General features: G+C 40.7%; 1 protein-coding gene across 1 annotated transcript; it reads right to left on the reverse strand.

Moving 5' to 3' along the window:
* Positions 1-500: 500 nt before the first annotated feature.
* LOC128848132 (olfactory receptor 5A2-like) lies at positions 501-1,433 on the reverse strand. The gene has a single exon (XM_054047921.1). It carries the CDS (start codon positions 1,431-1,433, stop codon positions 501-503), a length of 933 nt encoding a protein of 310 aa, XP_053903896.1.
* Positions 1,434-13,499: the final 12,066 nt, after the last annotated feature.

A 13,499-nucleotide genomic window follows, 5' to 3' on the forward strand; every position in this document is an offset into this window, starting at 1 on the left:
TTTGTGCATCTTGACCCAACTGGGGATTACACTCATTATTAATTATTGTTATTATTGGAGACAGAGGCATTAATAGGGATGAAGCCTATAAGATATTAAATAGGGTTTTCAACAAAAGAACTACACAATGCAATAGACAAAGATGTTCTTTTCATAGAACTGGCCAGATCCTCAAGTGGTATAAATTAGCCATAGCTCCATTGAAGTCAGTGGGTCAGACTGAAAGAGCTATTGGCCCAAGAGAGAGAGAGCGTGAATGGCTCTAGATTCTGGTGCTTCTAGCACCCACCCTAGATGGAGACCCAGGATCCTGTCCCGTTGCACCAGTGTCTCTTCTATCCAAAGGGGATGTGGCCTGCTGAGTTTATTGGAGGCACATTGGCCAAAACCTCAGCTGTTCTGAATCAAAGTGTAAGAAACCTTAGCAGAGAATCTCCCAAACACAAGTTATACACAGTTCTATGTTCTTTTTGTTTTTTTGTTTTTAAATAAGATCGACACTACCTGAGAAATTTGAATTTCCCCAACATTTTCCCTATAGCTGTTTTCACATCCTTGTTTTTCAGGCTATATATGATGGGGTTTAACATAGGGGTCAAGATGCTGTACTGGATGGAGAACATTTCATCGAGAACCACAGAAGAGACTGAGCTGGGTTTTGTGTACTGGAAAAAAGCTGTCAAGTAAAACAAAACAACTACAATCAGGTGGGAGTTGCAGGTGGAGAAGGCTTTACACCTGCTCTCCGCAGAGCGTATCTTCAGGATGGTGGAGATGATGAGAATGTAGGAGATCAGAGAGAAGAGAAAAGAGATTGATCCAAGTATGACAGCAGAAGTAAGAAGCACGACTTGATTGGTGAGTGTCTCAGTGCAGGACAGTTGTAATAGAGGAGGGAGCTCACAACTGAAATGGCTGATTTGATTGGGCCCACAGAAATGCAACTTGAAGGTAAAAACAGTGTTAAGCAGGGCATACAAGAAACTTATTGCCCATGCACCGCTCACCAGCTCAACACAGATCCCTTTGCTCATTCTCTCCATGTAACGCAATGGGTCACAGATGGCAGCGTAGCGGTCATAAGCCATCGCTGAGAGAATGAAAGCTTCAGTAACAACTAAGAGGAAAAAGAAGAATATCTGGGTAATGCAGCCATTGACAGAAATAGTTTTGCGCTCTGCTAGGAAGTTCCTCAGTGTGTTAGGCACCGTGACCGAGGAATAGCAGATATCAACAAAGGATAAATGGAAGAGGAAGAAGTACATAGGGATGTGAAGGTGAGAATCAGCTCTTATCACCACCATGATCACTATGTTACCAGCCAGAGTGATTAGGTAAATAACTAAAAACACCACGAAGAGGAAAATCTGCATCTGTGGGTCACTGGAAAGTCCCAGGAGGATAAATTTGGTCACTGTGGTTTGATTTTTCATTTTTATTTATTCAGCAAATCTGTGACCTGGAAGACCAGAAAAAAATGAAATTAACACTTATTGTGAAAATCAGTTGAAATAGTATATGGAGATTATCTGTTCCAGAGGATGACTTCAAAGAGAGTGCTATTCTGTTCTGCAAAATGTGTGTTTTAAGTAGACTCTCTTTCTCTCTCTCTCTAAAATTAAGACACGAAATGGTATTTGTGTGTTTTAAATAGGCTAAATAAGCTGGATACACAAACGGACTTGGGCACCTAACTGCCACTTTAGACGCCTAAATCCAAGAATCACGTCCTACTGGTATTCACAAATACCCTGCTCAGCTCTGACTAAGGGATAGTCTGATGTGGGGCTCCCTCAGTCTCTCCTCTTGAAGCTGTTCCTCTGTGGATAAATCATAAAAGATGCAGCACAGGGTTACTGGATACTTGGTCTTCTGCATATGTGGTGAGTGTTCAAGAAACCAGGCTATAGTGGAATTTATTCTCTCTCTTTGCAATCTGGCCTTACGACTTCAATAGAGCTACAGCTGTGCTACACCAGCATGGGATCAGGCAGATTGGCTGCAATGAACCTATGGCCAATTTACAATAGCTGGACATCTGGCCAAATCTATAAAAATAATCCCCTTCTCCATTACAGTCTGTCAGTTGTTCTAGACTATTTTGTTGAAAATGCTATTTAATATCTGTAGCATATAATTGAATTATTACCTATTAAATCATTAGGATTTTTCAAGAAGAATAAGAATAATAGAATCATAGAACTGGAAGGGACCGCAAGTGGTCATCTAGTTCAGTCCCCTGAACTCATGGCAGGACTAAGTATTATCAGACCATCCCTTGCAGGTGTTTGTCCAACCTGGTCTTAAAAATCTACAATGATCCCTTTCCGCACTTCTCCTTCCTAGGCAGTAATTTCCCATTTGTATGTGTGCAACTAACTGTTCATTCCTAAGTGGAGTACTTTGCCTTTGTCCTTATAGAATTTCATCCTATTTACTTCAGACCATTCCTCCAATTTGTCCAGATCATTTTGAATTATAATCCTATCCTCCAATGCACTTGCAACCCCTCCCAGCTTGGTATCATCCGCAAACGTTGTAAGTGTACTCTCTATGCATTATCTAAATCATTGATGAAGATATTGAACAGAACTGGACCAAGAACTGATCCCTTCAGGACCCCACTCGTTATGCCCTTCCAACATGACTGTGAACCACTGATAACTACTCGCTGCGAACTGTTTTCCAACCAGCTGTGCACCCACCTTATAGTAGCTCCATCTAGGTTGTATTTCTCTAGTTTATGAACAGGTCATGCGACACTGTATCAAGAAGAAATGAATGTGACCAGAAAACATTATCTCGACACAGTGACATAATTTTGAAAAGTGGGGCCTGATAGGAGGAAAAGTCCCATTAATTTTCTAAGTCACTTAAACTCCGACTCAGTGGGATTTTTGACTCTGTTGTCTGCACGTCTGAATATCAGGCTGTACATACAGTAGAGAAATTTTCCTGCCCATCTGGAAGTGAATGACACAAGTTATTAATGGAAAAGGGAATGAAATGAATGTTCTGTCCAGTGTGAAAATTATGTTTGTGCCCATACACACCTAGAGAGAAACTGAACCTTTCCTCCATTATCAGTTTATGAGTTAAATGCCTAACAAAGAGATGGACCTTGTACTAGAACAGGGGGCGGCAACCTTTCAGAAGTGGTGTGCCGAGTCTTCATTTACTCACTCTAATTTAAGGTTTTGCGTGCCAGTAATACATTTTAATGTTTTTAGAAGGTCTCTTTCTATAAGTCTATAATATATAACTAAACGATTGTTTTATGTAAAGTAAATAAGGTTTTTAAAATGTTTAAGAAGCTTAATTGAGAATTAAATTAACATGCAGAGCCCCCCGGACTGGTGGCCAGGACCCGGGCAGTGTGAGTGCCACTGAAAATTAGCTTGCGTGCTGCCTTCGGCATACTTTCCATAGGTTGCTTACTCCTGTACTAGAACCTGAATGTCAAAACAGGCAGATTCTGTGCGTAGGGAAATTCAATTCCTAGGGCATTTTCCAGAGAATGCCCTTCCCCTGACTGCCCCCGCGCACACAGAATACAAACTACTGCACCAGCCGATCTCAGCTATCTCAGTGCTGCCTTAAGAAAGAGAAAAAGAGAGAGCTGGGTGATTCAAGTAAATCACTTTCGCCGGCCATGGCCCCTGTGCTGTAACTGAGTCTGTGTGAGCAGACTGCTGCAGCCAGGTAGAAGTCAATGGGACTCTGCAGAGACCTACCCCTAGATAAGAGGGGCAGAATCCGGTCCTTTGAAATGAAAAGGATACAAAAAAATAAAAAGGAATAAAAATATGAATCAACTCACCTGCCTTTTAAGTGCAGATCATAAATATGGTGAGATCCATTCTGACCTGTGATTTTCTCTTTTCTTAGTCAATCAACCTCCTTATAGATTTGTCTATCAAGTCTGTCTGTCTGTCTCTGGAATACAGCTTCCAAGGAGACCCAATATTCTTTACCCAGAGCAGTGAAACCCCTCAAGCTGTGTGGGGTTATCAGTGGGAGTGAAGCAAAGAGATTTTCCTTAGCTGACTCCAAGACTACGTGCTGATTCTTGAGAGTTGTTTAAATTCTGTCTTGTTCCCCTGGGAAAATCCCTGAAGTTCACTCTCTGTAACAAGCTCCTAGTTACATTGAGCTGGGTCAGCTCTTAAGAAATGGTCTACGGTACCTAAGAATGAGATAATTGAGTCTTGGGTTATAATATCCATCCAAGTGATTTAGGTACCCAATATCAGTGACAGTCAATTAAAAAGGCAAGTATTTAGGCTGAGTTTCTCAAAGCAGTTGAAGGAGTTAGATGCACAAACAGCAGCACATTTCCTCTACCTTTGACTCCTTTGAAGGTCCTAGTCTTAATGTATAATTACCACAAGTGCAGCAGAGGAGAAAGAATGGGGAATGACCAGCCATCCTTTAAAAATCACCAGTGGCTGGATACACAGGTTAAGGGATGAGAAAGGAGCAAATAGACTGTATAAGATGGCAGGAAAGAACAGGAGATGAGACAAAGGAGGAGCTTTTCTGAATACAGGTGGTAAATTTTTTCAGACAAGTAGTTTATTCACTGAAAAATGCAGTTTGGTTGACCCTATACTATTTGTGAATTTAAAAACAAATTCAAATTGTTTCATCAAGGGCAAAACAGACAAACAAACAAAAACAATTAAAGTCACAAAGCAGCACAGGACACCTTATTGCCTCCCTAATACCTTTAACCTAGAGGTGAGGGAACTCACGAGGGTCATAGGAGAGCCTCATGCAATTCCTTCTCGGTCTGATGTAGAGCAGAGATTTGAAGTTAGGTCTCTTATCTATCAGGAAAGTGCTTTAATCTCTGTGCCATAGGCCTTGCTGGAAACCTAAGCATAAGTAACTGTATTAAACAAAGCCTGGGAACAAGAGTAGGCCTGTCTTTGACAGAATAACAATGCACTAGGTAAACATATTGCTGACCAGAGAGCACATTACAAACACACACAGATCTCTCAAGTAGCTATGTAAATACATTCTTAAGAGATGGTATAAGAGCGCACTGACCCCTCATAAGATAAGATTGGGTGAGGATATTTTGTTCTAACTAGCAGTTACGAGGATAAGGGTGGTAACTAACAGCATCTGGAGTGTAATACGTAACTTTTTTGTATCAGTGTATAAAAGGAGAAGTCCAAAGAGGGGCATCTTTGTATCGGTCAAGGGGACAGGACCCCGATGTCCCATCTTGTCACAGAAATACATGTGTTAGTGTCTCTATGACCCGTTAGACAGGGCACTAGTACCGTGCTTTGCTGACAATAAACCTGGCCGAGTGCCTTAGCCACCAAAGGGAGCCTGTGGTCTTTCTTTAGGAATAACATCGCGGTCTGCCGAATCGATAAGCTGCATTCCCTTCTTGTGTGGCTGATACCGGAGCTCCAAGAACAGCACTAACATCTTGGTCTATAAGGTATTTTGGGGCAGGGCTTTCTCAGTGTCTCTGAAGGTAGTTTGCTTTGTAAAGTCAGCAGAAACACATGGCTCTAATGCAGCCATGGTGGCACGTAGAGTGGGTTTCCATCTTGAATGATCCATTCCAAGTCTTCTTCCTTTCACAAGAGTCAGAAAGGGATGATTTAGGTTTCTTAAATACCACAAAATTGCATCTTTCAATCTCATTCATGGTTGCACTGACTCTTTACTTCTTTCTTCCTCAGCTCTATAAACCTTCTGTAAAAGCATATAGTCTTCTGAACATTGCACATAACCCCACCATTGCAGTCGTCTTCTTCTCAACTAATTCAAGACTGCAACTTGCTGGGATCATTTAAGTATCTCCCTGTTTATGACAAAATCAAATCAATGGCTTTCAAGGATATGTCATAACTTTTGACACTGAAAACTGTTTAATTTCCTCTCCTCAGCTGTTTTTAATGAATATGTTTCTGCTCCATATAACAGAGTTGTCATCACTAGCATATTGAATACTTGTCTCTTAGTTGTCGCATAGACATTCTGCCTCCAAAACAGAGGGATTTGAAGGTGCTGAAATGTCATTGACACAAGACCCATCAGATGTGTGACTTCTTCAGATATAGAAACTCGTGCCGTCAAACAAGTACCCAGATAGAAAAGCCTATTCACCCATTCAATGTGGTTGCCATCTACATGCAGCATCAGTGGGTCATGAGCAACCCCTGGGCAAAAGAAATTGCCCATCCCAATTATTTGTCAAAGCATTCAGAGAAATCAGGATGAGTTCACAAATGACTCAAGGCCAACATTCACCCCTAATATTTGGCTGACTAATGAAATCCAGCAACATGTGTCTATGCCGTTTTGAAGAGATGAGAAACTGTCCCGTGCATTTCTGAACATTTCCTCATGTGATTGCAATACAGCATTTTGGATTGTATAATATGTTATGTCACAGTACACTATCAGCATTATTTCTCTTTGTTCCTCTCTGTGTGTCATTTATCCTTCCATCAGCATCTATCTATCTGAGTAATAAGATAGGTGAGCTAATATCTTTTATTGGGCCACTTCTGTTGGTGCAAGAGACAAGCTTTTGAAATACACAGAATTTTTCTACAGGTCAATGTGCAATGGGTAGGACATCCTCTATGAAAAAGATACTCCATATCTTGTGGAATGAAGTAGGAGGTAAACCTGCACGTTTTATTCATAAGGTAAAAGCACTACAGAGAAAACATATAAAAATATGCTACACATATGCTAATAAGCTTACCGGTCATCACCCCAACTGCAGCCTGGGCTCTGGCAGAAGCTCTCCTTCAATCCCCACCCAGGACTTTTCCTGTTGTTTCAACTTCATCATATACTCAGCTCAAAACAAGAACACTCCTGACTCTGTGAGTGACTCATTTATCCACTTTGTCTCTTTGCAGAAACCTTGAAAACATAATCAGCCAGACAATAGGTCTCTGCTCTAAGTGCAGGTTCAAAATAAGAGATTCCAGAGGAGTCAGTCGCATACCCTTCACCACCCCCAAGAATTTCCTTGAAAATCCGCTTCACATATCTTAGCCCCAAATGTCCTTTGACGTTCCTAATATCTCCCAGAGATTGCACTAATCATAACTTCCTCCTAAATAAGCGCCATAAAATCCTGCAATAGTACATAAATATTTGTATTTTTAATACATAAAACTCCAGAGATATTTACCTTAATTCAATAAGATTTAAGGTAATTCATTAGGGTTTGTGCAGGATGTTACAGGACATTTTCATATCTGTCACGGTGACAACCTTGAAATATAGTGTCTCAACCTTTTACTGCACTTACTGGACTCAATCCTTCTTCTAGCCTTACTACCATTTATATGGGATTGGCTCTTCGTGTCTTTGTAATCCATTCCAGCCTGTCTTGACAGCTATTCTTCGGAAACTCTGCAGCTAATCAAATCCTTTACTATGACATCCATCCATCTAGTTATGGGTCTTCCTACCCTTCCCTTACTCTCCCCTTCTAAATGTAACACCCTGTTATCCGATCTTCTTTTCACATGGCCAAACCCTCTAAGCCTGGACTCCCTCAGCTTTTCTATAACTGGTACCACCTTCACACTCCCCTTACTTTGTTCATTCCAAACATGGTCGATCCTTGTAACTCCAAGCACCCATCTTAATGGTTTTGTTTCCACTCTCTTCAAGATCTGCTCCTGTCTCTTGCTCAGTACCCAGCATTCAGAGCCCTACCAAAGTGCAGGTCTAATTACCTACTTATAGATCTCACTTTTCACTTTCATAGGCCTAGTGAAACCTCAGATGTTCATATCAATATTCACATAGTGCCCATTCTTGGAAAAGGCTTAATCCAGTGAACAGATAGAACAATTGAGTAATTAAAATTAAGCATGAGTATGGACCCCTACCATCACTGTGAATCTGTCTGCAGGATTGCGGTCATACACAGTGTTGCTTGGGCTCAATTCTGCAGGTGGTCTAAAAGTGAGAGTCCTGCTCTCCTCAGCTGGATATCTACATGAAGAAAGGCTATGGGGATCTGTCCATTTAGTCTAAACACTCAAGTGCATGCAGTACCATGTCTATAGAGAAGAAGATATGCACAAAAACCAGAATAGCTGCATGGAAAAAGCCCATTCAGTCAGGTCATCCTTTCTTTCTTTCTATAGAACTACATAAGACGATGTGGGTGATTTGGTGCAGCAGTGTTGGGATGGTTTTCCATGCATGTGCAGATGGTACGAAAAGACACATGATTTGACTGTGGAACTCCTTTCCACAAGGATACACTGAGACCTTAAATGTAGCAAAATTCAAAAAGAGATTGGGTAATAAAAATATCCAGAGTTCTTATGATTAATTATGATAACATTACTGGAAGGGATATTAAATACCATGTCTATTCTGAGGTTCTTGAATCTTCCTCTGAACATTTGTTCCTGGTCACTGTCAGAAATGGGATAGTGGATTTCGATGGCATGTCTGACTAAGCATATCTATTTTTATGGCTCCATGACACAGACAATGGCATTACAAGAAGAGAGCCGTGTTCTTCAGTAGCAGCCTTGTCCCAGAGATCTCAAAATACTTTATGTGCATTAATATATTAACCTCTGCAATACATCTGCCCATTTATTTTCCTCAAACTACAGAAGATTATTACTATCAAGCATTTGTTAAACACCAACCAACTACTAGCCTTTCTGCTTAAGATAAAATTCAAGAAAGTCCATGACCTAAAGGGCTTAAATATAATAAATAAAGAACCTGGAAATACCACTTCTTCTTCTTTTATTATTATTTATTTTATATTACAATTAGGTGAGATTAATGCCTTGTCATGCTTGATTCTGTACAAATGTTAGAGATGGTCAGCAGGACACCCTGAAAAAATGAAGACTAGAGTAACTAAATAGAGATACTTTTTATTTTATTTAGTAGGTGGGTTGTGAAAGTTTTGTGTTTGGATAAGGAGGACGGACATGTTTTGTTTTGTTTTCTTCATGAAATTAGTCCCATTGTTCAACTAGCTCTATTTATTTTGTGTGAAAAATCTGAAAGAAGAAATTCTCCCTGTGAAAATGGGAGCAGAGGTTGGTGTCTTTCTTAAATGGGACAGAGAGTGGATGACATCAGTACTAGGATGGGATGGGAAGAGTGATGGAAGAGGGCACATGAATGGAATTTTGGCTGAACACACTGGACAGGGAAGGAAGAGATCAAGCTTCCATGTCTTGCTCGCCACAGTCCCAACCTCATGCCCAAGGTCAGCCAGAAAGTCTAAGTTTTTCCCATTGAATAGGAGTTGAGCACCTGACTCCCTTAGACACTTTTGAATAGCTCAGCCCATTGGCTGACTCTTCATTTACCCCAGACCATATCTCTAGAAGTCAAACATTGGTAACGGTTGAATTCAAAGTCATATCTTTTTTCATTGAGACAAGATCCTCAGCTGGCAGGTATCGAAGTAGCCCTGTTTATTTCAGTGGAGCTACACTGCTTTTCAACAGCTGGGGTTCTGCATTTAAAGGTGAATTGTACTTGGGTACAGACTCGCAGCACCACTTCCCACTATGTTTATGATGTCAGTGGACACTCAGCAATACACAGTGATTTCCAACTCAATGGTGAGTGAAATTTGAGGAAAACAAAATCACTTTAGAATACGAACACTATAGTCAGAGCCCCATTTGATGTAAATCCATGTACCTACATTGACTTGACGGCACCAAGTCAATTTACACCAAGGGGTAGGTTCACAAAGGGACATAGGAGTTGTGATGCTGAGCATTGCAGAGCTTAACTGTGAAGTGCCTTGAAAATCACAGGGATTCACAAAGCCAGAGTTTGGAATCCCGGCTGCCTTCTCAATGGAAGGTCATGTCCTAAATAATCCAAAGGAAGATGCTGAGGACATGAGTGTGCCCTAACCACCCCAACCTTTCAAGGTGTGCATTGCCTTAATCCTCTGGAGGGAAACATTTTTTCTGCTTGAGATTTCCATCTAGGAACCCTCTAACCCCAACTAAGGTGTATTTTGCAATAAGCCTGGGTATGGTGGTACAGAGAATACTGAGAAGAAATTAGGAGGAAGAAGCCCCTCCTTAGTTTTATCTCAGTGGTACTGTTACTCACCCAATATGGATGAGACTCTTGGTTCAAGGGCCTGATGAGAAAAGAGATTTAAATGGTGATTTGCCCCCTCCAATATGTGTGACCTAATGACTGGGATATGGGATATGTTGATGTGGTTCTCTCTCAATCTCTCATGTTCAAGTCAAAGTCCCTTTATTAATCTAGCCACAGCTTGGGATTGCACCCATTGGCTCCAATGGAGCTATGCTGATATACATGCGCAGGAGATCTAGCTTAAATATATGTGCAGGGCTATGGCAGGAGCTGTCCTTTAACCCCTACACAGGGGTTTTCCTGTGACTTCAAGCTCATCTTATCTCAGCTCAGAGCAAGAACATCTCCTGCTCTGTCAGTCATTAATTTCTCCAGTTTGGCTCTTTAGAGAGACCTTGACTAGATAATCAGACAGACAATGGGTATCCGCTCAAAGTGTAGCTTCAAAATAATGCATTTTGGTGGGTCATTTGCACAATCTTCACCCTCAAATAATTTTCTTGAAAATCCATTTCACACGTATTATCCCAAAAAGTCCTTTGAAGTCCACAATATCTCCCAGCAATTGAATTATTCATGTCTTCCTCCTAAAGAAACGCCATGCAATCCTACAGAAGTACATAAACAGTTGTATTTTTAATACAATAAAGTCTAAGAATGTGAAACTTGATTCAATAATATTTGTTCAGGATGTTACAGAATCTTGTCAGATCTGCAATATAGTCTTTTGCACTCTTGCACTCTATATTGAACTCTTGGAATATAGTGTCTGAACCTCCTGCTGCAGTTACTTAACTCAAATCTTCTTCTAGCCTTACTCCCATCTATATGGGGGTGGTTCTTCACATCCTTCTTATCCATTCCAGTCTGACTTGCATGCATTCCTTGGAAACTGTGCAGCTAATCATATCCTTTAGTATGACAACCACCCCTCTAGTTCTGGGTCTGCCAACGCTTCTCTTTCCCTCCACTTCTAAGTTTAACTCCCTGTTTCCTATATAATCTTCTGATTTTCTTTTCACATGGCCAAACCATCTATGCCTCAATTCACTCAGCTTTTCTGTAACTGGTACCAACTTCACATTTCCTCTACTTCATTCATTCAAAACATGGTCCATCCACGGAACTCCAAGTATCCATCCTTACATTTTCATTTCCATTGCATTCAAGATCTGCTCCAGTCTCTTCCTCAATGCCCAGAATTCAGAGCCCTGTGAAAGTGAGGCCTAATTAACATCTTGCAGATCTCACTTTTTAATCTGGTAGGTTTAGTGAAAATACAAATGCTTATGTAAATAGACATATAATGCCCAATCCAGCATGAACGTTACTCCTGTAAATATGTTGTACACATGAATAATTTTATTGAAATTAAATGCGAGGACGGACTACTAACATGAGTGTGAATCTGTCTTCAGGATCGGGATAGTGAATAATGTTGATTAGATTCAGTCCTGCAGATGGTAAGTCTCTTGTAAGTCTTGTAAGTCTCAGTTGGAGTTCTGAATGCAGATAGGCTGTAGGGGTATGTCCATTTAGTCTAAACATTCAAGAGCATGCAGTATCATGTCTATAGAGAAGAAGAGATTCACAAAAACATAATAGCGAAATGAAACCCACTCAGAGGAGATCTCCTTTCTTTCTTCCTGTAGGATTTTCAAAAGGTGAGGGTGATTGTTTGGTGAATCACTATTGGGAGGGTGTTCTGTGCATGTACTGATGGCATGAAGAGGACACATAATTAGACAGTGGAACTTCTTGTCACAGAGTGACTTTGAAGGCCAAAAAATGTAGCAATATTCAGATAAGGTTTGGATAAGAAAAATATTCTGTGTTATTATAATTAATTATGACAACATATTTTGAAGGGATATTAAACATCATGTTTCAGGGATTAAGCCACATAACCCAGTCACTGTAACACATTAAACAGTTTTAAACAAGGTTCAGAGTATGGTTTGCAGAGATCTCAGTCTGCTTAGTACCTTGGCAAACACACCATTAAAAATCTCTTTTTATAACCTTTTATTAAAAACAAGAAGTAAAAATGCATTTGAAATGTAAAATATTAAATCAGGCTTTCATTTTAACAACATCTCTTGTTCCCTTTTCCTTGAGCTGGAGACAGTTTTTAAAAAAACAATTAGACACGTTCATGGAGGACAGGTCATCAATGGCTATTAGTTCAGAAGGCCAAAGAGGCAACCCCATGTTCTGGGTGCCCCTAAACCTCTGACTGCCAGAAGCTTGGACTGGATGACAGGGGATGTATCACTCGATAATTGTCTGCTCTGTTCATTCTCTTTAAAGAATCTGGCACTGGCCATTGGCAGAAACATGATACTGGGCTAGATGGACCGTTGGCCTGACCTGGGATGGTCTTTCATTTGTTCTTATGTTCTAACATGATAATAGGTGGTTCCCTAGTCAATGGGAGATGCTGAGGTGTGAGGTGTGTTCTAAACCCTGCTGCTGTCATAGAATTCAGTTCCCATATCCCCGTCAGTGAGACAAATTCTTCTGCTTGTCATTCTCAGCTAGGAACCTTCTAACCCAACCTAAGGGGTTTTTTTGTTTGTTTTTTTTTACATGAAGCTGGGGCTGCGGGAGGAAGAAAAAGGAATTAGAGGGAGGAGACAGCTATAACTTTTATCCCAATGTTCAGGGTAGTCAGAACTACCTGGAATGTGAGAGAGCCCCACGTCAAGTGCCTGATAAAGAGACAGGATTTAAACAGGGGATCTCTCCCTACCCATGAGGATGCCCTAACCACCGGGACACGCTCATGTGGATCTCTCTCTAACTCTCCTGTCCAAGCCTAAATTCCTTTGTGGATCTCGCCCTCCCTGGGGAATAAACCCATTGGCTCCAATCTTTATTATGTTATCCTCAGTAATTATTATTGAAAATCCTTGAGATTTTAGAAGGATAGAATAAGATAACTGATGTTAAGTGGAGTTTCAACAAATTCATCAAAAAACAAAAGAACAGAGATTAATAGATGAAGAGATTCTTTTTATAGAATTGGCCAGAATCTCAGCTGGCATAAATTGGGCATAGCTCCCCTGAAGTCAGTGGGCCAGATTAAAGAGATATGGAGATAGAGGAAAGGAAGAAATGTGTGAATGACTCTACAGCCCGGTGCTCAGAGCACTCACTCTGGATTTAGGAGACCCAAGATCCAGTCCCCCGTGCTCCAGTGACTCTTGCACAACTGGAAATCTGGCCCGCTGACTACAATGGAGCCACACTCATTTATACCAACTGAGGTTTTGTCCCAACGTTTCTATCAGTCACCTGAACTGAGAATTTCCCAAACACAAGTTATCCACAGTTCTATGCTCTCTGATTTAAAAATATGTAATTTAATTTATTTCAGATCATCAACA

Source organism: Malaclemys terrapin, chromosome 13 (genome assembly GCF_027887155.1).
Source record: "Malaclemys terrapin pileata isolate rMalTer1 chromosome 13, rMalTer1.hap1, whole genome shotgun sequence".
Lineage (NCBI taxonomy): Eukaryota > Metazoa > Chordata > Testudines > Emydidae > Malaclemys > Malaclemys terrapin.